At 37.0% G+C, this 27,699-nt stretch overlaps 1 protein-coding gene across 1 annotated transcript; it reads left to right on the top strand.

Moving 5' to 3' along the window:
* Positions 1 to 6,360: 6,360 nt before the first annotated feature.
* Positions 6,361 to 27,359, top strand: CLDN16 (claudin 16; the record flags this gene model as incomplete). The annotated part of the gene is made up of 5 exons (XM_082839443.1): positions 6,361 to 6,474; positions 19,530 to 19,632; positions 23,175 to 23,339; positions 26,368 to 26,559; positions 27,226 to 27,359. The coding sequence occupies 5 exons, from the start codon at positions 6,361 to 6,363 to the stop codon at positions 27,357 to 27,359; spliced, it is 708 nt and encodes a 235-aa protein (XP_082695569.1).
* Positions 27,360 to 27,699: the final 340 nt, after the last annotated feature.

The following is a 27,699-nucleotide window of genomic DNA, read 5'->3' as shown; positions in this document are numbered from 1 at the left end:
ACTGTACCATGATGAAAATCTTGTTTTTCAAGGTGAAGTAAGTTACAGAATGAGTAATGATACATGCATTACTGCTGAAGTTGAGGTGTGATTTTTGACGAACGATTCACTGAGTCATCGTTAAGGTTTGCTTAAGAAAGACTCAAATTCTGTGTAAGGTAAGAGATAACTTAAGTACACAAGTTTTCCTGGACCCCATGCCCTCCAAGCATTCTCCAAATCAGAGTACGATTATCCCATCATGAACTGATTCATGAACCCTCTGCCAATGGTAATCCTTTCTCTGTTTGAATGTCTCCAGTATCAAGAAACCCATCAGACCAGACCACTTCCCTTTCAGTCAGTTCTGATTTTGGGAAATTCTTCCTGAATTGAACACAACTTTGCCTTTCTGCGCTTTTACAATATTTTCTAGTTATGTTTTCTGAAGCCTCCTAGCAAGATTATTATTAAGGATTATTATTCCTTTCCCGTTTGACAACCCTTCCATTATTTAAAACCCACTGTTGTGTTTACTATCTCCTTTATTTAGATTTAAAATACCCTCTTCTTCCCAACTTCCTTCAGTTATACTTAATATGAGATAGCTGCCAATCTCCTCACTAACTTCACTAACTGGAACCTTCTCCTCTAGGTGGGCTCCAGTCTTTCTTAAATGATGTACTCAGGAGTAAACTCAGTGACTCCAGGTGTGGTCTAGCCAGGATGAGCACTAGAGTTTCAGTCTAACACTAAATGAGTATGTGTAGAGGTTTTTCCATTGGAACCATTTTAGTCCCAGGTTTTTGGTTTTTTATTTTATTTTATTTTATTTTTTTGTGCGGGCCTCTCACTGTTGTGGCCTCTCCCATTGCGGAGCACAGGCTCCGGACGCACAGGCTCAGCGGCCATGGCTCATGGGCCCAGCCGCTCCGCGGCATGTGGGATCTTCCCGGACCAGGGTACGAACCTGTGTCCCCTACATCGGCAGGTGGACTTTCAACCACTGCGCCACCAGGGAAGCCCTATTTTTTAATTTTTAATTTTTTAATTTTTATTTTTTTTTAGTCCCAGTTTTGACTGAAGTCACTAGACAGTAAATACCACACTCCAAAATGAGATGAGGGATCCCAAGCTAGAGTTGCAAAAGAGGTGTCTTAGAACCAGTTTTGCAACTCTTAGTGGGCCAGCTATCTCCACCCTGCCCACTCTTCCCCATCCGTTGACAGAAAAAGACAAAGTTATCTCCAAGAAAAGAGATGAATATTAGGAGAGCTTTTTGGAGACCAACATGTATTGAATCCCGCTTCCCTGGCACCATAGAGGAGAATGATAGTTCTAATACCTTACTTTAAGCCCAGAGAAAGGAGTTCCAACTCGTCTACACTGAAAGCCTGGTATTTGTTCCCTGGACCTGGAGAGACATAATGGACTGCTGTCTGTCTCGGGCCCAGAAATCTAAAGGGCAGAGACCGTGGCAAGCACGTTGCTATGAGGGAAGCCTGCACGAAGGAGGATTGGCTGCAAAGGGCTTCGCCTCTGTACAGGAGTACAGATGTTTACATAACTGGAATGAGGCTGTGTCTTTGTGCCTTGAAATGACCAAAAGAATTTATATTACCTAAGAATGACAGCGATGTCATGGGACCTACCCTAGATTTCATCCTAGAAGCAGGGGAAAAAATGGCCCAAAACGAATGGATTGAAATGATCATGGGAGAGAAAAATGAAATTTCTTCATGGTTACACCTTTTGTTTCCTCTGTGTTCAATTAAGTTGTTTTACTATGTATCTATGATGTCTATGTGTATGTACATATATGCATACACCATGTATACATATCTGTACACACGTGTATATATATATTGATATATATATATGGCACATATGTAGAAGAGCAAGATTGTAACATAAAAATAATAATAGCTATAATTTATTGATTGTTTATTATGTTCCAGGCACTGTATTAAGACCTCTACAAATGTTATTTATTTTTCACAGCCATCTTAGACAGAATTTGTCATTTTCATTTTATTGAGCCAGCTATTAATTAAGTAGTAATTAGTGTTCCCAAGAGCTCACGTATGTTAAGTGGCTTAGTCTGAACTTGGGTCTGCCTGACTCTGAGGTCCAAACATTTTAACCACTGGTTTATTTTGCCCTTAAGTTATAGGCAGTATGGCCTTTGACAACAACAAATGATTTTATTATGTCCTTTTTTCCAGTGAGCACTGGGCAATTAAAAAGGAGTGAGAAGATTATGCGTAAGATGTGGTATAAATCAGCTTATTCCTCCTAAGGACGTATAATGAACATAGAAGGAACAGTGCGTGACCCTAACAGAAACAACAGTTAGCACAAAAACAACTTGCGGCTTTTCTCAACTGAAAATGCAGAGCTACTTCCACCTGCAGGCCAAAGGGACAACTGCAGTATTTCCAGCTGAGCAGAGACTGACAGTTAGGGTGCTGGACCAAGGGCACCACTCACTTCATCACCAGGTGGCTCTAAATCTTCAACCAGGAGTAATGCACATACTGAGTGAGTGGGAACACAGTGCTAACGAATCGACCACGATGTCTTAGGGATCCTGCAGAACGAAAAGCTCTGGAGCTGCAAAGATGATTGAGCCACTTCTGCCAGCACAGTATTTATCCTGGGGGACCCTGGGTGATTCAGAAAGAGCAAGCTCACCTTTACTATCTCTTCTGTCGAACATGGGGGCTTTGAGGATTAAATGAAATTCATCACCTAGTTGTTGAGAGCCTACTATAGGCCAGGCAGAATTTTAAGCATTTGGGGTGCATTGATGAATCAAATAAAGCTGTCTGTCTTCATGGAGCTTAGATGAGATAATGTATTTGAAAATATTTTATAAACACTACTGGGTCACACGCAGAGGGATGATTGTCCTTTGTGTTTATACTATAATGGGAATCCCTGCATGTTTTTAACCAATGTGCCCGTGTACTACTATCGGAAGTCGTACTATCACTTAAGACTGTACTCAGCGTTGCCTGAACGGAACTCTCACTTCCTCTCATGTGCCGGGCTCTGGTCCACTCACTGTAGCTTTTCAAGGACAGGGACCAGGTCTTCCATATTCTATTTTCTCTGTGTCTCCAGGACCTAGCATAGTGCCGGTCAGAGTAGGCTATACGTATATGTGTACTGAGTGGAATGGAACTAAACTACGATTGAGTAGATAAAGCTAAGTATTGGAATCTAGAGCATGGGCAGAAAGAAGAATTGATTTAATTACATAGGCTCATGAATGTTTTTTTGCTTTTGTTTTATTGAAGTATAGTTAATTTACAATGTTTAATTTCAAGTGGACAGCAAAGTGATTCAGTTATATATATATATATATATATACATATATATATATATATATACACACACACATATATATATGCATATATATAATTTCTTTTTTCAGATTCTTTTCCATCATAGTTATTATAAGATACTGAGTATAGTTCCCTGTGCTATATAGTTGGTCCTTGTTGTTTGCCTATTTTATATATAATAGTGTGTATTTTTTAATCCCAAATGCCTATTTGACCCGTCCCCCATCCCACTCTCCCCTTTGGTAACCATAAGTTTGTTTCCTAGACTCGTGAACGGTTTACTCTGCATGTGCACCTCCGTGCTCACAGCTCCCAACACGTTTGTCTCCTCCTTTGAAGTGCACTCACACTCCACCCATGGAGTCCTTCTTACTCATCGGTTAGTCTGCATGTCTCTCCTTTCTTGGATCTCCTATCATATTATGGCCTCACCCACAGAAATGGACCCTTAAGCATACTTGTTTTATGTTATTCTCTAAAAGTACTATACTTTGATTCAGGAACAGCTCTATAGTCACATTAATGGTCTCCCAATCCTTAACCACGTAAGACGTCCAGTACAATTTGGGGAATGAAATAAATTAAGGTACAGTCTATGTATTTCCTGTGAAGGAATCTCTGATTTCCAGAGATATGTGTGTACTGGTGTGTGTTCGCATGCATAGTGCATGCATGGAGCCCAGTGTTTTTTTCCTTTACTTCACCTTCTTCATTAAGTCCTGATATTTGGATTTGGGACCTGTTATGGTACTAATTAGGGAAGACTTTGGTACCAAAGATGTAATTCTGGTGTCCCCCTCCCACAGCTTTGTCTGTGAGCTATAGTATATGAGTCTGTAAAGTGATATGCTGGTTTTAATGCTGATTTTTCTTCTCTTCTTCTTAGTCTCTCAAAGCATGGTCATCTGGTTCAGAATCAGAATTTTATACAAGACGTTTACGAAATGGGAACTCTTGACTTCCGTTCCCAATTTCCCAAATCCAGATCTCTGAGGGTGGAGCTCCCGAGTCTGCATTTATAACAAGTGACTTTGGAGATTCCATTGTGCACTCAAGTTTAAGAACCATTGCCCTGGGGTGCACTGTTAGCAGGAAAAGTACATTGTGGGAGGTCCCTGGGTGGCAAGCCAGCAGCCAAGTCCAGGACTTTTCCTGTAATGGGCATGTGCTTTTGGAATTGGTTTCCCTCCCAGATCAACAGAGCATGAGCATTTTAGATTTTAGGGCACAGGGACAGATTCACTTGTGACTCACCGAAGCAGCATGTGTGCGTTGTAGCTGCCTTACACCATAGGTAATTCCATTCTTTGAATGGGTACTTTAAAAACTGAGTGTTCTTTTCCCCAACTGTTAGGTGAAATAAGTCAAAAAATAAATAAATAAAACTAAAAGCAATTGTAATGCCGCTCACAAACTAATGATAACTACTGATAACATATATACTTTATTTATGGCAGTAAATAGACATATTCCACATATGGTTTTACAAATGATTTTACATTTATATTTACAGTTTATACTTTTGAACACAAATCAATTAGAAAACAGCAAATTTTAGTCACAAAAGTTTATTATTTTAATATAGACTTGAAGGATGTTTTATCAATACTGATTTTAGTCTTTTACCCTAAATATTATGACTGAATCATTATTAAGTGGAAAAAAGTAATCCCTTCCTGAGCTGTCACTAAAATAACTTTCTTAGGAGATGATTCTTCCCAGAGTTATGACCTATTTCTAATCCTTTTCCCTTGATCCTCTGTCTCTTTCTCTCTCAATCTCTCTCTCTCCCCCGCCTTTCTCATTCCCTCTCTTGCATTAAGACCCATGTAAAATATTTTTTATTATCACTTAAAAATCTGTATTTTAGTGTAGAGAGGTCTATCTGATAATGATTAAATGAGGGTATGTATGCTCTTTTAAGTATTTTTTTAAAAATTCTACTGGTTATGGAATATTTATACTCAATAAGGCTACCCATTCAGGTATACGTAAAACTCTAATTGCCCCTGCTATATCACAGACTTTAAAAAATCCTTTTATTCCAGAATAAACAGTTTCTTTTTCAAGCATATTTTCAAACATTGGTTCTTGGGGAAAAGTAATCATATAGGGAATTCTTGGTCATGTTAATATTTACCATTTAGCTACTTTTGTCAGATACTGTCTAAGTGATTTACAGACACAGTATCGTTTAATTTTCCCAAACATTTCATGATGTCTGTTTGTATTAATATCCCCATTTTACAGAAACCACAGCCCAAGTGCCTTCAGCCTGTAAGCTTCAGAACAAGGATTTATACCCAGAGCTCTTTGGGTTAAAATGCGCAACTCTTTCCCACTGAATGATGTCGAAAGGTTAGGAGCCATGGCTCTACCTGGGGCCCAGGTGCTTGGAAACCCTTTATGGGCTGTTCTGTCCAGCACTTTGGAATGCAAACTCCCTTGAGCAAGCCCTTGTTAGCATAGTTTCACCAGTGGCCTGTCTGTCTAAGGTAGTCAGCGAATATTAAAATAGTCCTAATAATAAAAGCACTCAGTCAACCATATAGCCCCCTTACTGAGGGGAGGAGGAGAATAGCTCACTTTCTCTGGAGGGCCTGAGAAGGATCAGTTTACAGGCGTCAGCATGGGGTGTGACCCTTCTTCCTTCTCTCCATCTTGGCGCTGGCACGTGCCTCTGGTGACCATCACCTCACATTAGCCCATGGTCTGGGCAGAAAACATTACCGGGGCTCCTTTTCTCCCCCACCCAAAACATTCTCAGTCCTTTCACTGACCTGGCTTCTGATTGGAGGCTCGTTGCTTCAGATAATGACCTCCAGGACCCCTCTGTGGGTTACAGCCTGTTTGTATTACTCGTACCGCAGCTTAAGACGCCTGCAGTGGGGAGTAAGGAAAAGGAAAAGACCAGCATTTTCAACATCCCCAGGTACCAGAAGCACAGAAGACTGACAGCATTCCAGCTACCTGCGTGGGTCCAGGGCTGGCAGCTGCCCATGTGTCCCTTGCAGACAAGCTGTTCGTTAAGATGAGGGATCTTTTTCAGTATGTCGCCTGCTTCTTTGCATTTTTCTCTACTGGGTTCTTGGTTGTGGCCACCTGGACAGACTGTTGGATGGTGAATGCAGATGACTCCCTGGAGGTAAGAAGTCAGCAGCTTCTTTTACTGACCCAAGCCTGTCCAACTTTTCTCTAAGCCCCACTGGCCCATTATATTCACTAGGACTAAGATAGTAATAATAGCCAACATGGTTGGACTTGCTTCTTACTTACTACTTACTGAGTCTTTACATTATTAGCTTATGTAATTCTCACAGCTCATCTATGAGGTAGGTATTGTTGTTATCCCATTTTACAGATGAGGTAACTGAATAAGCCCTTTTCCATAAAGGTAAATTTACACAAGCGTAATTATATAAGCTCTCCAGAAATTCACCTCTTCCATTGCTGCATATACCAAATTGAATAACATTCCATTAACATCCTTTCTGACAAACAGAAATTTGTTAACCTTGAAGACAGCATTAAAAGTAGTATGACAGACTTTCTTAAGAAGTGATCATCTAAATGTTGATCAAGTGATCAAACTCAAGTTATATAAAACCTACCCAATTACTGTGCAATGGAAAAAATGTCATTGTAAGGAGTTTCCAAGTAGGAGAAAACATTCTCTGGGAAACCAAGTTTTTCTAGTGTGTCCCAAAGTACAGGAGACAGATATGGGTTTAAGAAACCCTCTTTTAAAAATGAGTTGCTCTTGGGAACCTACTCTTCATGTACAAGATGAGTGAGTGGTTCATATTTGAAAATTTTATTTTTCTCACTGGAGAAGCTCTGAAAGAAGTAGTTTTCAAATTTAGAATTATTTTCTGTGGCTATAGGAATCTGAGAGAGGTAAAACTAAGTAAAACTCAATTCTTCAGACTCAGCAACTATTCATTTGTAAGGTTTCAAAAAGCGTAGGTGAGAAAAAGAAACAATATATCAGGAACTCACTGAGAATATACAGCAACTCACTATGTTCTCCTATGTACATCCTGAATGGAACAATTTACTCTAGCAAATGCTATACATTTAAGAAAGATACCTGAGGGCAAGTTTTTATATTTTTTCTTCTAATTTTATTTATTAAACTCCCAAGTTGGAGTTTCAAATGGAAAGTAATAATCTTTTGTTTTTCTGTGTATTATTTTTGTGTTTTATTTTTTTCTTGCTTTTAAATTTCCTCTGACTCTTACATGGTATTTCAAAACCAAGAGAGTTTTAAGTGCTTCTTTAGCACTAGAAAATTATTTTTCTGAAAATTGTGATAGAACTGAAATACTATAAAGGATGTCTGCTATATGTTAATCCAGTGGCGCATTATCTGGCCATGCACATAAGTGGTGAATGAAAAAAACAAACCAAAACTGTCCTTTGAACAGTACTCAGAAAAGTGCAGATAGAAATGTTCTGCTGCCATTAGCTTGCTAGAGTATGGGCTGCCAGTAGTAGGTGATGAATACAGAAATATGTTGGACTTGAGCTCACTTAAAATTATATTTTTAAAAACATGCAAAATCTCATCTAAAAGCATTCTTAAAATATTTCCCAAAACAATTTGAAAATCTTTCTCCTTAAGCTGATGGAACTGCTAACTTCACTTGATAAGAAATGAAAGTTTAGAAAGGGTCAGACCTTGCTGAGACGGATTGGGAGTTCTGGCATTTAAAGTGCCTTCTTGCTTTCATCTCAGTACATACAACCAATCTTCCCTCTGTTCTGTGCAAGAACACTTCTAGGTAAAATGAGTGGAATGAGTAGTCTAGTTTATTCACCTTGAGTAAATCCTTGCTAACCTCGGACTATAGTTTAGTAGTTCTTAGCTTCTTTCATATTTCCCATACTTGAGATGTATTGCAATAAATCTTCCCCAATAATCCTCCCCATTAAAAGAAGAACCCTTTAGTCATTTGTAGAGATGTGGATGGATCTAGAGACTGTCATACAGAGTGAAGTAAGTCCGAAAGAGAAAAACAAATATTGTATATTAATGCATATATGTGGAACCTAGAAAAATGGTACAGATGAACCGGTTTGCAGGGCAGAAATAGAGACACAGATGTAGAGAACAAATGTATGGACACCAAGGGGGGAAAGCGGTGGGGGGTGGGGGTGGGATGAATTGGGAGATTGGCATTGACATGTATACACTAATATGTATAAAATGGATAACTAATAAGAACCTGCTGTATAAAAAAATAAATAATATTCTAAAATTAAAAAAAAAGAAGAACCCTTTAACAAATGAGGCCCCCTTCTCTCCAACAGTCTCTTTATTTGTCAGTATTTTTAAAGGGACATGGAACTCGCATAACAATTACTCCTTCAGTTGGCTAGCATATAAAGTCATAATATTATCCATAAATGTCAAGGTTCTGATACTCACTGACTCAATTTTACTGTTTTGTCTCTTTGCTTCCTTCCTTGTGCATATATCGTTGTTGGTCCATATTAACAACTCACTTTAAACAACTACTGGACAAAAATTGACACAATAAAAGGGCTTTTAAAAAAAAGCATACCCATAGAAAATTTAAGCAAAAAGGAATATAATGAATTTTTTGCTTTGTTAATCTTTGACAGTGATGTAGGCATCAGTGTTGGAAAATGGATTCTGTAGTTCAGTTCAACAGAACAAACGTGAAATGTATGTCATTTCAAAGGCGCCGTGCAAATCCTCCAAGGGGAGTCAAAGCTAAAGCAAGAACCATTCCTGCCTTTCATGAGCGCACGTTTAGGGAGGAACAAAGATGCACATGAAACTCTAATAGAGGGTGTAGGTCAATTCATATTTGAGAAAGAAATGAACAAAGCAAAGAAGAGAGAACGATTATTTCCTGTCGGGAGCACTGAGACAGGCCTCAGGGGGGAAAAGACATTTGAACAAAGCGTCAGAAAAGATGCCAAGGATTTCAAAAGTTAGAAATGGCAGCAGAGGTCTTCCGAGAGAGAGGACAAATAGCAAAACTACAGGCTAAAGGTGAGTAACAGGGAGCAAGAAGCAGAGCTCAGGTATCCTTTTGACTTACTAGAGAATACTCAAAACACTACAGAATAGTATGGGGCCTCATTTATACCTGTCCTGAAGAGGTTAAATAAAGTAAAAACATTAGGAAAAAGAAATAGCACACGGAATTGTGCACAGTCCCAAGTCAGGGACCAGGGGTCCTGAAGTTGAACTCAGTTGTTTTAAGGTCCTTTTTAGTCCTACATTCTTTAACATCAGAACTCCTTGACTATGACTATGTCTAGAGACTTGACTATGTCTTCCAGAGAGATGGCCAACCGCTGGAGGACTGATGGCATCTAGAGCCTCCCTAGAAATTTCCACTAGGAAATCTAGTGTGAATAGTCTTCATTTTTCTGTTAACTTTATATACTCTTTCTTCCTATTTCCCACTCTACTTCTCTCCTTACTTTTTTTCTCCCTTCCTTTCTTCTTTCCTCCCTGCCTCCTTCCTCTTTCTTCTTCTTCCTCTTCTCCCTTCCTTCTCCCCCCTTCTCCCTCTTCTTCCCTTTTAAAAAACCTTTCATGCCCTACTTCTCTTTTATTCTTCTTTTTCTACCCCCACACTTCTCCTTCATCTCTTTATCTCTCTTTTGTGCTCCCCTTTTTTTTCTTTTCTTTCTATAATCTTTCATTCCACAAATGCTTTTTGATACCTACTGTCTACTTGGTACTGTGGTGAGTACAGGTTATGAAGGAGGATGAAACTTGGATCTTCCTTAGTTTTCTCCCAGCATATTGGCAGAGACAGACAGGTAAACTGATAGACAGTATGATATGACCGGTGCTATGATTACAGGTAACTCTGAGTGGCCAGCTCTCTTAGTCGTGTATAATCAGTGAAGGTTACCCAGAAAAAATATCTAAACTAGGCTTGAAGAACAAGTGAAGGGGGAAGAAAAAGTAGAGAGTATTGCATGTACAGGACATGATCTAGGCAGAGATCTAGGTATGAGAGTGCTGTATGTTTATCACTTTGGACATATTGGAAAAAGTTTCCAACATAAGGAGGAGAATATAAGGGCTGGATCATCGAGGGCTTGTGTTCATGTAAAATATAGGTCTTATACCATAGACAAGGGTGGTTCACTGTAAGCAAACATATATGTGTGTTTTAGAAAGAGCAATCATTCTGGCTAATGTGGGGAATGATTAGAAAGGGTAAAATGAATTATAGGGAGATCAACTAGGCAGCTTTTCCCATAAAACAGGAGGAAAACATTGATGGTCTGAACTAGTGTGGCAGCAAGCATAAAAAGGGTACAAATGAACTTGTTTACAAAACAGAAGTAGAGTCACAGATGTAGAAAACAAACTTATGGTTACCAGGACATAAGCAGGGAGAGATAAATTGGGAGACTGGGACTGACATATACACACTACCATGTATAAAATAGATAACTAATAGGAACCTACTGTATAGCACAGGGAACTCTACTCAATACTCTGTAATGGTCTATATGGGAAAACAATCTGAAAAGAGTAGATATATGTATATGTATAACTGATTCACTTTGCTGTACATCTGAAACTAACACAACATTGTAAATCAACTATAATTCAATAAAATTTTTTTTAAAAGACATGAAGATATGGGAAACTAAAGAACTCACATTGATGGGATTAATAATTGATTGCATGTGGGGAAAGAAGGCTGATGGAGAAGGAGAAGTAAAATTTGAAATCCACTTTACTGTTTTGGGGTAATTGGAGGAAGGATGGAACCACTCACCTAGAGCTGAAATGGAGGAAAATTAGTCTCTATACAGAAGTCATTAAGCAGCAACATCCCTGGACCATGACACTATTTTTTTCTTACTTAGATGGTTGCACAGCACCTTGAGGGGGCCAGGAAGGGAACGCTTTTCAGTGTGGATGTTTATAGGTTGGACTTGATGTTACAGGGACCTAAGATTAAATCCCACCCTTCCAGGCAGTAGCTGTGTGAACTTAGACAGATGTTTAAATTGTGTAAAACTGCATTTCCTCTTCTATAAAGGGAGAGTAACAATATGCACATGGTAAGTGTCTTGTGAGGGTTAAATGAGCCTGTGGCTCTAGTTGACCGCAGTACCAGGCAAATACCAATCAGTCAATAAATGTTAGCTATATTATCGTCTATTTGCAGTTTATTGTTTTGTTTTTGTTCTGGAGGAGGAGATGACATTTTGTACAATGTTCACTGAAGGGAGAAGTATGAGATTTAAGTTTTGTTCCTATTTTCTCTATTGATTCTCTTGGACACATTTTGTTTACTTCTCTGAGCTGTGGTTTTTTCCATTTTTACACTTATGACTGTTCCCTTTTTGTCTATCCAGGGGAATAAGGCAGAGAATAGAGACAAAATAGCATAAGTTATATATTAAATACATTTTAAAAGAAAATAAATTATGAATTAATAACAAAAATATGTTAATTACATCATAAAATGTGTAATTCTTCATTATCCACAGTAAAATAGGAAAGTAGCTTCTTCACAGAGTTACTGGTCTCTCAATTGTCAGAGAGAAAAAGTGTTTTCACAAGTTTATTTCATTTTTCAGTTCAACTTTTGTTGTTATTTACTGAGAATTTGTCATGTACCAAGCACTGTTATGATTAAAATTTTATGACCTCAAATGAAAGGTAATCCACATTTGGATTTATTTTATCTTCATTACCAGGTTCTCCCCTGGGATTTCTATTTTAATTAATGATGCTACAATTCTTCCATACATAAATATTGAAATTATTAGAGCTAGCATATACTCTGATTATATATACTTGGTTTGCTTTCCAACTGATTTTAAACTCCTTTAGCAGACATTTGAGCCTAGAAATATTCTTTAATTTGCCTCATGGTCTCCTACACCTCCTAGCACCCCCTTCCACATAATGGGAACTCAGGATGCATTTGTTAATATGAAGTGAATGGGTACCTATTATGATACTTGACATACTTACTAAAAGAATGAATAAATGAGTGAAATATAATGTGAAGTGATATTTGGAAATCTCACATTGAACACTAAATAAGAAGTATCTCTGTAGAAATACCATCACTTTTTCTTAGGGAAGATCTTTCATCTTGCTGCAATTTAAATTTTTTCAAGATATGGATTTGGTCCCTCTTTTTAATCAGATAGGAAAAAAGAGCCAATCCCCTGAGATGTATAATAAAGTTGGTGAAGAGTGTATTCCTACCTAGAAAATATAGCTTTTCTTCCTGGTGCTTCAAAGAGGGAAAGAAATTAAGAAAAGTAGAGAGAGAAAAGGAAATTGATATTTTGTAATAATTCACTCAACATAAATTGTGATCTCTGCCACTGGCCAGTAATCTTTGCAAAGTTGTGATTCCATACTTTCATAAGGAAAACATTCTAAAATGATTAAATGTATGATTTAAATTAAATAATAAATATTAAAATGGAAATATTTATATAGTCCATATATGTAAATTAGGTAATATGACCATGAAGGCCGCAAACATTATATTAATACCTAAGAAGTTTGCATTATCCCATTCTATCCGTTTGTGCCTTTAGCCAGTGATCCACAGCTAAGCAAGAAGAGTTAAACCAAATATATTTTAGCAAATAAACTCATGGTACATAAATGGAGTAAAAAAGAAAGGTGACATCTATTTTATTTATTTTAATCTTGTTTTCTCATCCTTATAAATACCTGTCTTGAGTTCTTTTAGGCCCTGGGATAGTAAGAAAAAGAAAAGAAAATGTAAAAATTAAAAGTTCAGAACTTTAGTATGAAAAATTCAAATGCCTTTCTGTTCCAAGTGAAAATGTTTCATGTTTTAGTGGTAAAACATTATTTACTACAGTATTATTAAAACTTTTGCACCCCAATAAATATATTCAATTAAGTACTGGAAACAAGTAAGTTGCATCTTCAGCATTAAAGTACACTAGCACAGGGATGGTAAAGTGGTGTGAAAACTATAAATCTCTATTTTATGTATACGCAAGGTGGTTTTTAAAAGAATATATCTTCATGACATCCCATTTTTCTTTTGGCTAATGATTATTCTTCCTATATATATTATATTTACACACAAATCCCAATGCATATGCATTTATAACATAATGCATAGTGACAAAGAAAAATCTTGTTTGATGTGGTCAACCAAGAAAAAAACATTTACTAAGCGTACTGTGTATAATTACTATATATATTGGATTGGCCAAATGGTTGGTTCCATTTTTTCCATAAGATGGCTCTAGTAACACTTAGTTGTCTTTTAAATTCATTCAAAACAATTTTGTTAGATTGTATGTGACAGCTGTCATATCAGAGTGCATTTAAAAAAGACTTATCAAAATTGGTGAATTTTTGTGTAGCCATTTTAATATTGAAGACGGAAGAAAAAAAGCAATGCTTTCAGCATATTATGCTTTATTACTTCAAGAAAGGTAAAAATGCAACCTAAATGCAAGAAAAGATTTGTGCAGCATATGGAGAAGGTGCTGTGACTGGTTGAAGGTGTCAGAAGTTGTTTGCCAAGTTTCGTGCTGGAGATTTCTCTCTGGACGATGCTCCATGGTTGGGTAGAGCAATTAAAGTTGATAGCAAACACATTGAGACATTAATTGAGAACAATCAACGTTGTACCACACGGGAGACAGCAGACATACTCAAAATATCCAAATCAAGCTTCGAAAACCATTTGCACCAGCTTGGTTATGTGAATCGCTTTGATGTTTGGGTTCTACATAAGGTAAGCGAGAAAAACCTTCTTGACCATATTTCCACATGCGATTCTCTACTTAAGCATAATGAAAACGTTCCGTTTTTAAAACAAATTGTGACGGGCGATGAAAAGCGGATACTGTACAATAATGTGGAACAGAAGAGATCGTGGGGCAGGTGAAATGAACCACCACCAACCACACCAAAGGCCGGTCTTTATCCAAAGAAGGTGATGCTGTGTATATGGTGGGATTGGAAGGGAGTCCTCTATTATGAGTTGCTTCTGGAAAACCAAACGATTAATTCCAACAAGTACTGCTCCCAATTAGACCAAATGAAAGCAGCACTCGATGAAAAGCATCTGGAATTCGTCAACAGAAAACGCATCATCTTCCATCAGGATAACACAAGACCGCATGTTTGTTTGATGACCAGGCAAAAACTGTTACAGGTTGGCTGGGAAGTTCTTCATTCATCCACCGTATTCACCAGACATTGCACCTTCGGATTTCCATTTATTTTGGTCTTTACAAAATTCTCTTAATGAAAAAATTTCAATTGCCTAGAAGATTGTAAAAGGCATTTGGAACAGTTCTTTGCTCAGAAAGATAAAAAGTTTGGGGAAGATTGAATTATGAAGTTGCCTGATAAGTGGCAGAAAGTAGTGGAACAAAACGGTGAATACATTGTTCAATAAAATTCTTGGTGAAAATGAAAAATGTGTGTTTTTTTTTTTTTTACTTAAAAACCGAAGACACTTTTTGGCCAACCCTATATATATATATATATGTAAATTTCTCCTATGTAACAGGAGGAGAAAATGCCAATTAATTAAAGTATTTTTAAGTTTCTCTCTTCTCAAAAGATATATAAAATATATGGAGGCATGACAGGCACACTCAAAACTGCAGAAGATAAGACAATGCAGGCAAAATTGTGTGTTGCCACTTGTAAATATTTTCAGAGGGGTAAGAAAAGGGAAATTGGCAAAGGCTAGGATAGAGAAAAGAGAAACCTTAATTGGAAACTGCTAAAGAGGTTAGAATAAGAAATTCCAGGATTAAGGAATTAATTTATGCCATTATAAACTCAACTAGGAAGAGGGACCATCAGTCCCTCTTCCCAAAAGTTTCCTGAAACTATTTTTCTATGTGGTATCCTGCTCATCCTTAGTATTGTGGTAAACACTTCCCAGAGCCAGTTGAGTAGACAGGGTCCAGGCTGACACCAAATCAGCATAAACTCTCTGGTCTCAATAATATTTCTTTAACTCCTGGATTTAGACATTCTAGTCTGTTCAGTCAAGTCAAAAGGACATATTAAGCCTCAACTGTGTGTACAGTAACAGTATATCAGTAACCATTTTCTATGCCAAGTGAGAAATGAGAGTTAATGTGTATGAATTAGAAAAATTGACAAATATTTTCCCTCAGTAAACATCTTTTGAGCATCTATTGTATACTGAGAAGGCGGATTTGTAAGCTCCTTGAAGCAAGGTGCCATGCCTATCTTGGTCATTGCTGTATCCCCAAAACTTAGCCGGTTGACTGACACATGACAGACATTTAGTGAACATAGTTTGAAAGGCAGACTTGGGAGACAGATGCACATAAATGCACATAGAAAAATAATGCAATATTATAAATGCTATAGAAATATGGACTAGTTACTGTGGGATCCAAGAAGAGATTAACTCCAGCTGGAGAGACTGGGAGAATCTCATGGAAGAAGGGATATCTTTGAGGTGAGATTTAAATGACAGGGAGAAATTTGAAGATCCACTCAGCTCCTGCTAATTGCTGCTACGTGCAGCCAGGGAGTCCAGGTGGCCAGACTGACCAAGTTTCCAAGGGAAGCCAGAAATCTGTACCCTTCTGTAAAATCTCTCTGTTTCACTGTTGGCAGGTAATTAATATTAAGAAATTTAGGTTGGCCTCATGTTTGTGACTTGCACTTTTATTGCCACATCTTGGATAAACTGACTTCTTCCCACTTCAGGACCAACAGATATTTATTGAAATGGTATAAAAATTCCCTGAGTACTATTTTATATGTTATTTATTAATATATGAATCACATGTTAAGAGCACAAAGATTAAATTTGTAATCGTCTATTTTGGACAACGCTGTGAGATAAAATTATTAGTTAACATTGTTTTTACCCATTAAGTAATGTTAACTGTAATATTTTAAGCATGAGTCTGCTTTGTAAGAACCTTGCCTTAAAACTTTAAAGAATGTAGATTTGCTTGTTTTAGAGAGTTCTTAATAAGCCATTGTACAACAGGAGGATAAGTGAAGATTCTAAATTATAGGCAAGGAGGGCTTTCCTAAATGTGATAAATAACGAACAGTCTTTTAACCTTGTATTTTGTGCACAAAGGCACCTTTAAGGGTGTCTCCAGTAAGTGCTATATTAACACAGAAGTTTAGTTAATTACAGCCGCTATTCTCACGTACCTTAACTGAGTGTGAATACCAAGCAATCTAATATTGTGCCCCTAAGCATTAATACCTAATGAAATTGGATTCCTTGTTTCCTTTAATGAGCTCATTGCTTTTCTAAATATGGTCATTGCAGGTAAATGATCAATAGCCTTGAAAATGACACCATTACTGGATTATTTTGGCAAGAAAAAAATACTCTTTTTAGTTTAAATATCCTCACATATATAGCTCAGCTCATTTCCTAAATAACCTCACATATAATGAGAATGACATAGTAGGTTTTATTTGCTTGTTTCAGTGGCTGAGTTAGACAGCAGGAAATTGGGGACAGTCACTCTCTGATTATAGAATAGGACTTCAGGTCCATATGACCTAGCTCAAATTGGAATGAACTGGATCCAGTGTGTTCCTGTTAATTGAGAGACTGAAGGGTAATAGGCTATGAGAAGGCTTGTCTTCTGTTGCGGTATAATAGTTCAGTACAAATTGTCTCTACTATCCATTTCTTAGGGCTGCCATAACACATTGCCACAATTTGGTGACTTAACACAAGAGACAGTTTTCTCTTACAGTTCTGAAGGCCAGGATTTTGAAATCAAAGTTTTGGCAGGGCTACACCGCCTCTGAAGGCTCTAGAGGAGAATGCATTCCTCGCCTCTTCCAGCTTCTGGTGACATAGGCATTCCTTGACGTGGGCCCACGTCACTCCAGTGTCTGTGACTGTGGGCACATTGCCTCCTTCTCTTCTATCTGTCTGTCCTCTGTGTGTCTCTTCTTATAAGGACACTTGTCATTAGATTTAGGGCCCACCCTGGTAATCCAAGAGGATCTACTTTTCTCAAAACCCTTAATTTAACTACATATGCAAAGTCCCTCTTTCCAAATAAGGTCACATTCACAGGTTCTGGGGATTAGAACATGGATACATCTTTTGGGGGGCTGCCATTCTACCCATTACATGTACCTTTCTCCACTTTCATATGGTTAGTTAGTAATGCTGAACTTAGTCACTACTCAGGTTACTATGCTGTTTAAGTACTTTACTAGTATTATCATTTATTGAGCAAATCATTTATGTTGTGTGTGTTTGTAATTTTTAATTCTTATAGTCACCCTAGCATTAGCTCCTTTATAAAGATAAGGAGATTGAGCTCAAAAAAGGTAAGGCCTTTCCAAGGATGCAACACAGCTAATAAGAGTGTCAATTTAAAGTCTGTGTTTTTTCAGTTATAGCTTAAATTTCATGTGCATGTAAGTTTAGATATTCACATCCTTCTTTAGAAATTGATATATTAGGTTTCGCAAGATGGATTTTCTTTATCAATATTTTGGTCTCTGTGGTGCCTCAGGTCAGATAATATTCCAACATTCTAAAACATCACTACTAGATTTAATCTTAGGAAGAGCAAGCCAAAGTGAGGTTTCATAGAATAATGGCCATAGGATGAGATTAAAGTTAGGGCTTACTACTTCACCCAAAACTATCTTCCAGTTTCCAATTCTGGAGTACTTTCACCTGAAGTAAAATTAGAATTTAAAAAAATAGGTTTTAAGTATACTGCAATGCTTAAGAGCGTACACACAGACTGCTGTGTTTGAATCCTATCTCCTCCATTTAACTACACTTTCTGGGGTTATCACAACTTTCCTGTGCCTCCTTTTCCTTATTTGTAAAATGGACAGTAATAATGATAGATCACAGGATCCTCTAATTAATAAGTGAGGTGATAATACACTTAAACAGTAACTGCTTCAGAGTATAGATTCAATATAGAATTATTAATTATTACCAATTATAAGCATTTTACATACAAAGTGAAAATAGAAGTACAGCATTCAAAATTGTGATGGAGTAGCCAGCAGTAGAGTTTTATTTGGTGCACAGCACAACTTCACAGCATATGGGTCAAAGAGTTTCATAGCACAAATATTCTCTGATATAATTTTCTTTTGCAAATCAAATGTTTCATGTTCCTTCCTTTCTTCTCCGCACCCGTTATAATCTCCCTGTCTTTGCATTTCTCTTCCCACTCTGCTCTGTTATTTCTTCTTTCTTTAAGGAAAACTTTAAGCTTTCATTTTCCAAGATAATTTGTGGTTAAATCTTACTAAACTATTCCCAGATTGCCAAGGTAATGTGAATCTGTAATCAAATCAGAATAAACAATCATATTAGTTCTGTTCCATATGTATGAGCTCTGTCAAGAATACTTGAACACATTTTCTGTTGGCATGTTTACAATTCTAGGGAATCTATTTTGACTTGCAGCTTATAGGTAAAATATGAGAAGGCTCAGGACACTTGTACCTTTTAGCTCTAAGTGGTTACTTAGAATCATCTGTACAGCATTTCTAAGTTAAAAGCGATTTATGACTGCAAGGTTGTATGAAATTAATGTTCAATTGTTTACATCCATCTCATAGCTTAAACATTGGTAGTCCATCAGTGGAGCAAGGAAGAAGTAGTATGGTCTTTATGTATAACTTTCTTTGACCATTATTTTAAATTTATGAACTTCATATATAATAACATGTTTCTTCATGGGACTCATTGTTCGTGATGAAGAAAAATTAATATACATTCCTAATAGACTCAAGATGTCAGCAGTTATCACCTATTGTTATATTGATTTTTTTTTTTTTTGGATAAGTAAAGGTCAGCATATGGTAGTGAAATGAATTGTCGCCCTATTAAACTGACTCGATGATAGAACCAGCCATAGGCATTTGCATATGTTTAATTCTGATTTTATCCATCTTAGGCATGACTTCTTTCCGCCCCCCACCCCCAAATCAGGAAGTGATTTTACTTCCTGGTGGGGAAAGCCTTGAGTTGTTAGTGCTTAAGGGAAAATACTCTAAAATGCATTGTGTTTGTTGTAAATGAAATTCTGATCATGCTTGTAACCACTGTACTTTGCTATCAAACTCACAACAGCCAAGTTCTTCCTTTGATCAAGGTGAATTGAAGTGTGTCTGCCTGAGTTGTTTCACATGGTGTCTTCTCCAACATCTAGGTGAGCACAAAATGCCGAGGCCTCTGGTGGGAGTGTGTCACAAATGCTTTTGATGGGATTCGCACCTGTGATGAGTACGATTCTATACTTGCTGAACACCCCTGTACGTATGCCTTAGACATCACCCTTGTCAGGGAGGGAAGACCAAAGGAAATTGAACTCAGGTTTCCATTATGTGTTTTTGGGTTTTTTACGATTCAATATTAAGGTTCTGTCCAGTTTTAAATGTTTCAAATAGAAATTTAGTTTATTTCTAAAATGTGAATTGAAACATTTTTAGCATATTTTATCTTTTCCCATGTATTTATAAATTCCTTTAGGGTAAAAATATTATCTTGTTCAGTTCTGCTATCCCACAAAGGGTCTGGTATAAGCCTACTACAGCAGGCTTATAGTAAACACTTTTTAAATTGAAATGAAATCTTCAGGGTGCAGTGATTTTATGATTAGAACTGACCGGTTAGATGAAAAGCATTTCGGAGATGTCTTTTAGCTATGACTTAGGTCAGATAGAAAGTTTACAGTATTTCAATGGATGACTTGCTAAGATAGAGAGAGAGTAGATATAGAGGGCCAGAGACAGAAAAACAAATAGGGAGAGAGATAGGCAAAGAGAGACACAGACTGTGGGATCAGGGAATGAAAAACATTAAAATATGTGACACATTCTTAGCAGAAATAATAAAGCCATCTCCTAGATCTTCCCTACCTTTAGCTTTAAATTATAATTAGGTGTTAACAAGGCCCATGTTTCTATGAATAAAAGATTTCATAGATCGAAAAACCTTATTACTGATTCTCTCAACTCTTCTCCATACCATTTATTTATTTATTTGTGTGTTTGTTTGTTTATTTACTTGTTAGAACATCCAATCGTGCCAAGAAACACTGGTGCTGTTATTAAAGCAAATTGGTTTTAGTCTCTTTCAAATCAAATGATGGGTGGTGGTACAATATCACAACTTCTTTTCTCAAGATAAATGAAAAGAATGTGACTTTTCCCCTGAACTGCTATTTTGGTGCAGGGAAAAGCACTTAAAAGGAGCTGTGCTCTACAAATATCTTTCTCTGCCATTTAGGATTTGAGTGCCTGAAACATTTTTTAATTCATAAAGCTTTTATTTCATTTTTTAGAAAAAGGCCTTTTATGTTTTCCTCTTTTTTTCCCTTCTTGCACTAACCTAGTTCTATCTACAAAGAAGCACGATTTGGTCAATAGGAATGGGCATTCATGTTCACGTGGACCCTAGGCTATTGCAGAAATGCAGTTCTATGGTTAGAGTTGAGAAGAAAACAGAAAGATGAAATATTTCATACTTTTAAATATTTGTTATATCCATTTATGTAAGAAGAAAATAAAATTATTCACAAGCCTACTACACAGAGAAAACCACTGTTTATATTTTTAAATGGTCCTTTACCTTTTGCCTATACCATCTCACATTTGTCTTTTGATATATTTTTACCTATTACTTTCAAATAATATGCTAAAAATCCATTAATTTTCTTTAAAAAATTCCATCATATGCTTAAAGACTAGAGAGATGAAAATGAGTTCTTAGAAAATAATATAACTGTACCCTCTAAGTTAGGATGTTACCTGTAAGAGTGTAGATTTTATTTTTAGTCTTTGGTATCTTTTATACAATCACAATTAGATCACCTTTCTCATTACCTTGTATGCTTAGAGTATTTAGACCCAGATGCAGTTTTATTTATTTATTTATTTATTTATTTTTTGCGGTACGCGGGCCTCTCACTGCTGTGGCCTCTCCCGTTGCGGAGCACAGGCTCCGGACGCGCAGGCTCAGCGGCCATGGCTCACGGGCCCAGCCGCTCCGCGGCATGTGGGATCTTTCAGGACCGGGGCACGAACCCGTGTCCCCTGCATCGGCAGGCGGACTCTCAACCACTGTGCCACCAGGGAAGCCCCGAGATGTTGATACTGTTAATTTGAGCCCTTCTCCACCCCCCAAATCAGGGTATTTAACATTATTCTGGCAGCCAAATCTCAGATAATCTCCAGAAGGAAATTCCTGGCTGGCCAGCATTAGCAATCTCTTGCAGAGCTGCCCTCTTGGAACTGGGCTAGCCATGTGGCCCCTGGATGACACCATAGGCATGAGTCCTGTAGTTCCACAGAGCGTCTGAGACACACTTTGTATGGGAGCAAGGGTCAGAGAGGGGAAAACCAGGGCCAACAATGATTTCAGGGCACCCCATCCAGATAGCAACCCTGGCCCTGTTGATCCCAGGTTCCAGAAGAGGACTTAGAAAATTTCAAGGGAGGCACTCCAAAATGTGGGACCACTTAGTTTGGGGTGCTGAATAGGAAGCCCACTTATATATAACATTTGAGGATCAAGGAGATCTGCTAAAATATAAAAACTCATAATACCTAATGAGTTACATAGTTTTCTCTTTCCTTAATTTTGAAGAAAACAAAATGAACTTTAGATTTGGCCTAAATTTGAAATTTGAGCCTAAATTTTAAAAAATAATGTCAAATTTTGAGATCTTAAATATTCACCTATTAATAAGGTAGAAACTGATTTTATGCATTGATTTCCTCTCTTAGATGGATTATAAAAATAATTTTGAAATGAGGAAAATTGGCCACATTTTCACAAGCCATCTATAACTAAATAGGCTCTAAAGTTGCCTCATCATTGAGGAAAAATTATTTCAATACAAGGAAACTCCAGGTCACTATGAAAATAAAACATAATTATGATACCATCAAAGGAATAAATTTTATTACTCCTCTCCAGTAGCCAGCTAAAGTAACAATAGTTCTGACTTCAGATACTTAACCCTCCATTTGTGGCAACATTATTCTTGTTTTAATTTAGTGTCACTGGGACTCACAGGTGAGGAGGCTTTCACAGTTGATGATGCTCCCATTGCAGATGACTGCTACTATTCTACTTCTATGTACCTGATCTTCTCTTTCCTGGACTTTCTACCACATATTCTCATTGGCCATAGCTTTAAAATATGCTTCGTTGACAATGCAAGGTTGAAGGGTTGATGCAGAGTGTTGGCCAAGAAGGGTCACCACCTGAAGGAATAAAAGAAAATAAATAGTCTTCTGTTTAATAATGGAAGCTCCTTCTCCTTCTAAAGATCTGCTGATGGCTCCTACCTGAACTGGCAAGAGATGTCTTGAAGTATTTTATTCTGCTCCCCTATTTTAACCAATTTGTTACATTTTTTCAATAAAACTTCAAACAAATGTAGTGATTATTTATTTATTGAATACTTATTGGTTGTCTTCAGAAGAAGAGATACTCTACTTTCAATTCAGCATTAAGCTAATACTTGTAAATGAGATTCATTCCAAAACAGGAGGCAAAAAGGAAATAGTTATTTAGTCCCCACCATATGCCAGGCATTTTACTAGATGGCCAACAAGACTATAATAAGCAGTCCTTAACCAAATAATACTGTTGATAGTCTCGTACTATTTTTGCATTTTATGAAAAATTAAGGGTATTTATTTTCAAGTTCATGCATACTTAAAGTCTGATTTTATTCGGTGGGCATGTGTTAATGTACGTGGTTGTCTGTTTTTTGGTGTACCTCTGTGTATTAACATATCTCCTTCCTCTGACTATGCTGAAACCACATGCTCTGATCTTCTAGTGAAGTTGGTGGTAACTCGGGCGCTGATGATTACTGCAGATATTTTAGCTGGATTTGGATTTATTATCCTGCTCCTTGGTCTTGACTGTGTGAAATTCCTCCCTGATGAGCCATACATCAAAGTCCGCATCTGCTTTGTTGCTGGAACCACATTACTTATAGCAGGTATTGGTCTGGACTAGTGATGGGGATAAAGCTACTCAACTAAGGTCTTGGGATGAAGAAGGGTGCTGTTCTGAAGTAGTTCATTTTAGGATAATATTTGACTTGCTTTTCTAGATTGAAGGAATAAGGAGCACATCCACCAACCCTGCTTTCCTTAGTTTTGGAATCAGATAATTAATCTTTTGTTAATATCCCTGGTCAGGGTTTATTGAAGTCCTCAAACTATTTTTTAACTATTTAAAAAGTTATATAAAGCTTTAACTTAAAAAAAAATTGTGATTGTTCCTGAAGTTAAATCCTAAAATAAGCCTCCAGCCGCCACCTTCTTGCCTGTACACGCCCTTACCAGTTCTTCTTGGCAATGAACTAAATTGTATCAAGTCCTGTGTTAGGCTTTTCTCATGTGCCAACTCATATGATCATAACTGTAACAATAAACAGATTATGCTCTTATCTCTACTTAAGAAGCTGGTGAATAAATGGAGTTCTGAAGACATAAATCAAGCATGAGTAATAAACAATAAATCAAGAATCGCTTTATATGGTGTTTATTAGTGAAACAGCAAAATTGATATTTTACTGAGGTCTGTCATCAAATTCAATTTAGTCTTCCTTTATCATCATGTCTTTTTTGGATCGTAATACAAGTTGGGAGGAAGTACACTGTGAAAGAAATCAAAGTGTAGGAAGATTGAAAACCAATGAGTCCACCCTCCAGAGAGAAAACCATCTTCTTTAATGGTAGCAGCAAAAAGTTAGCAAATGCTTGCAGGTATATATATATATATATACACACATACATATATAAAATGTGTGACCTTAGGCCAGTTAATCTGTCTCCTTTTCTTGGTCTACAAATTAGCGTGAAGCCTCAGCAATAATATCTACTCCTAATTGTTGTTGTAAAGATCCCAATGTGGGCAGAGTAAGCCCATAGCTGAAAGTCTCACCCATCACATAGTCAAGAGTGGGGCCTCCCTGATATTTTCACACAAGGCCCTAAGGATCCTTAGGTTGTACTACAAAATCACAAGAATTTAGCACTTTGTTTTCCTTTTAAAGATATTCATTCCCATATCCAGTCTAGTGATAACATAAAGCTTTTGTATGTAACAACGTGTTCATGTAACAAATTTAAACATCATTTAATGCTTTGCAATTTTATTCTAGAATGCTTTTTGAGACATCACTAATCTACTCCATTTTTTATAAAATAGCAAAATGAACTAAATTTAAAGAAAAATAAGTCACTGAAGAAAATCCCTGCAGGAACGGTTAAAGAGATACTCAATTAAATTGCCAGAGATGGCCAAAGCCTTGGAATCCTCATTTGAAATTAGTATGCCATGTATATATTTATATGTATACACACACACACATATATATATGCACACACATAGATATATACACACAACTAAAAGTGGGGTCTTTTTGCTCGCCGCTCAAAAGCCAATAAAGAGGTAAAGATGGTGGAAAGGAAAGTTTGCTTTATTTTGGATGCAGGCAACCAGTGGGGAGGGCAGACACCTGTCCAAAGGCTGACCACCCCCCCACACCCTGACAATCAGGGAGCAAGAGCTTTTATAGGTGGAGGGAAGGGGCTACATGTAGAAACAGTACAGTCAGCTCTGACAGCCATCTTGAAATTGGTCATCGGTGGTCTGACCAGCATCATCTTGATTGTTTTAAGTACAGTTAATCTTCAGTTCCATGGTCAGTTTGTTCCCATTTCTTTAAGGCCAGTTCTCAGAATTGTGACAGCTTATGTCATGGCTACAGTCTGCTCATCATATAGTTAACTTCTTCCACCTGGTAGGGGTTTCAGTATCTATAAAACAGCCCACAGGATATGGCTCAGAGTACTATCCATAGCCCTTGAGAAGGAACTAAAGGTCCTTGACTTTGCTTACTGACTAAACTATCATTGTTTTGTCCTGTCTGACTGCTTTTTTTTCTTCTGCATTTTCTCACATCTCTGATTAAACTTATTCTTTGGCTAAAGTTTTTCCACAGACAAAAGGCAGGCGGAGGACGTGGGGGAGAAAGGACCATAAGGTCCTGCTCCGTTTCACACACACACGTATATATGTGTGTATATATATGTGTGTGTGTGTGTGTATATATATATATGCATATGTATATATATGCATATGTATATATATGCACACATATATATGTATATGTATATATACCAAAATCTGTTTCTAAGTTTCAAAAAAAAGTTTTCATCCTAAACCTATGGGTTACAGTATTATGGGAAAGGTGTGGTAATTTACACCCTGTATTTTAATGGTTACTATGTGTTCATGATCTAGTCCTTCTTAAACTCTTGCATTAAACAGTTGAGAAAAGAATGCAATTAAATTGTGACTTCAATAGATATCACAGACAGACTTACTAGAGAAAAAATGTGAGAGTTTCTTGGGGGTTACAGATTTCAGAAGCACCATTTTCATATAGCCTTTTGTCTGACAACTCGCCACTCTTTTTTTTTTTTAACATCTTTATTGGGGTATAATTGCTTTACAATGGTGTGTTAGTTTCTGCTTTATAACAAAGTGAATCAGTCATACATAAACATATGTTCCCATATGTCTTCCCTCTTGCGTCTCGCCACTCTTTTTTCTTACCTCTGAGCCCTGGCATGCAATTTATACCTTTAAAGCAAGAGGACTCTAGTGGCATTGTTTCAAGACAATCAATTTTCAGAAAGACTAATCTGTGAGAATTAAATTTTATTTAAGATGGACAAAAGTTCTTAGTCTATCCTAATATGGTGTGGGAGTGTTAGATAAATTTTCAATTTCTACTTTAGTTATTTGTTTTTAACCTCAAAGTACTAAAATGAAGGACTTTAAAAACATAGTTTCCATATGGGTGCTGATTATGTAGCTGACATAACTTCAGTCATGGGGCTGGGGAGCCACAGAATACTCTTAAATACAATACAGTAGAATACTCTTAAATCTCCTTGGATTTAAATTTTTAAAAGGCCTGCATTATTTTTAGCAATTTTCATCTCCTTCAGGTGCCCCGGGAATCATTGGCTCTGTGTGGTATGCTGTTGATGTTTATGTGGAACGTTCTTCTCTGGTTTTGCACAATATATTTCTTGGCATCCAATATAAATTTGGTTGGTCCTGTTGGCTTGGAATGGCTGGGTCTCTGGGATGCTTCTTGGCTGGTGCTGTCCTCACATGCTGCTTATACCTCTTCAAAGGTAAGAACAAAATAAAATAGCACACTTCCTTGCCTCCAGTATCATTCCTTCAAACCCAATGGAAACACATCTCACCAGATCAAAGTAATGTTGATAACTTGATCCCTACCTATTACCATTAGAAATTTCAGTTGTTCAAGGACAACTGATTCGCAATACTAGAACCTTACTATCCTGTTAGTGGTATATTTGTTGAAAAGAAAAAAAAAGAATACTACAGCTACAACTGTATCTAACATTCAAATATATAATGGTTATTTTGATGTGTCATAATCTTATATATCTCACTTCACCCAATCAACTAAATTTATATCTACAATTTATATCTACAGAGAGGTAAACAGAGAGCCAAGTCAAATGCATACTTGTTGTTAAAAAGTGTGATGTGTTACTATTGGGTTTCTCAAAATGTCACTGAAAAATAATAAGGAAATCCCTCTTCTCATAAGAAAGAAAAGAAAAGGAAATTACTTGATTGAATTTTAAATCTAAAAATAACTTTCCAGTTGAAAATCTTAGAGTTTCTTCTAGGTTCTTAGATGATTCCTTCTTATAATATTTATATTATTCCCTCTTTTGGGTAAGAGTATATAAAATTACATTTTCCCCCAAACTTTACTGAGCCATAATTATTTTTATATCGCCATGTTTATCTCTTCCAAACAGATGTTGGACCTGAGAGGAACTATCCTTATTCCAGGAGGAAAGGCTATTCAACTACAGCTGTTTCCATGGCCCAGTCATATGCAGCCCCTCGGACACAGACTGCCAAAATGTATGCTGTAGACACTAGGGTGTGAAGTGACACATATCAGTGTGTATATGTTGTTTAACTAACCAATCAATATGTTCAAGTTAATAAAATAGCCGGCCAATCCAGGAACAGTTATCTAGACTTCCTGTTCAACTAAATTAATTGCTTAGCTTAATCAAAAAGTTTGATTCTCCTATCACTTCTCCTTCTCAATTATTCTTATATTCTTCCACATTCTTTTACCCTCTCTCTCTCACACATATACACACGTACACTTTCCCTGTATTTTAAGATAAGGTTGCTGGGATATAAAACTGTTTGTTGTGATATTGCTGCTAGAGATAGTGACATGGTAATATTAAAATTAAATGACGCTTAAAGAATAG

This window comes from Leucopleurus acutus (assembly GCF_964270905.1).
Source record: "Leucopleurus acutus genome assembly, chromosome: 5".
NCBI classification, from domain to species: domain Eukaryota; kingdom Metazoa; phylum Chordata; class Mammalia; order Artiodactyla; family Delphinidae; genus Leucopleurus; species Leucopleurus acutus.
This window is presented reverse-complemented; position numbering and strand designations above follow the sequence as displayed.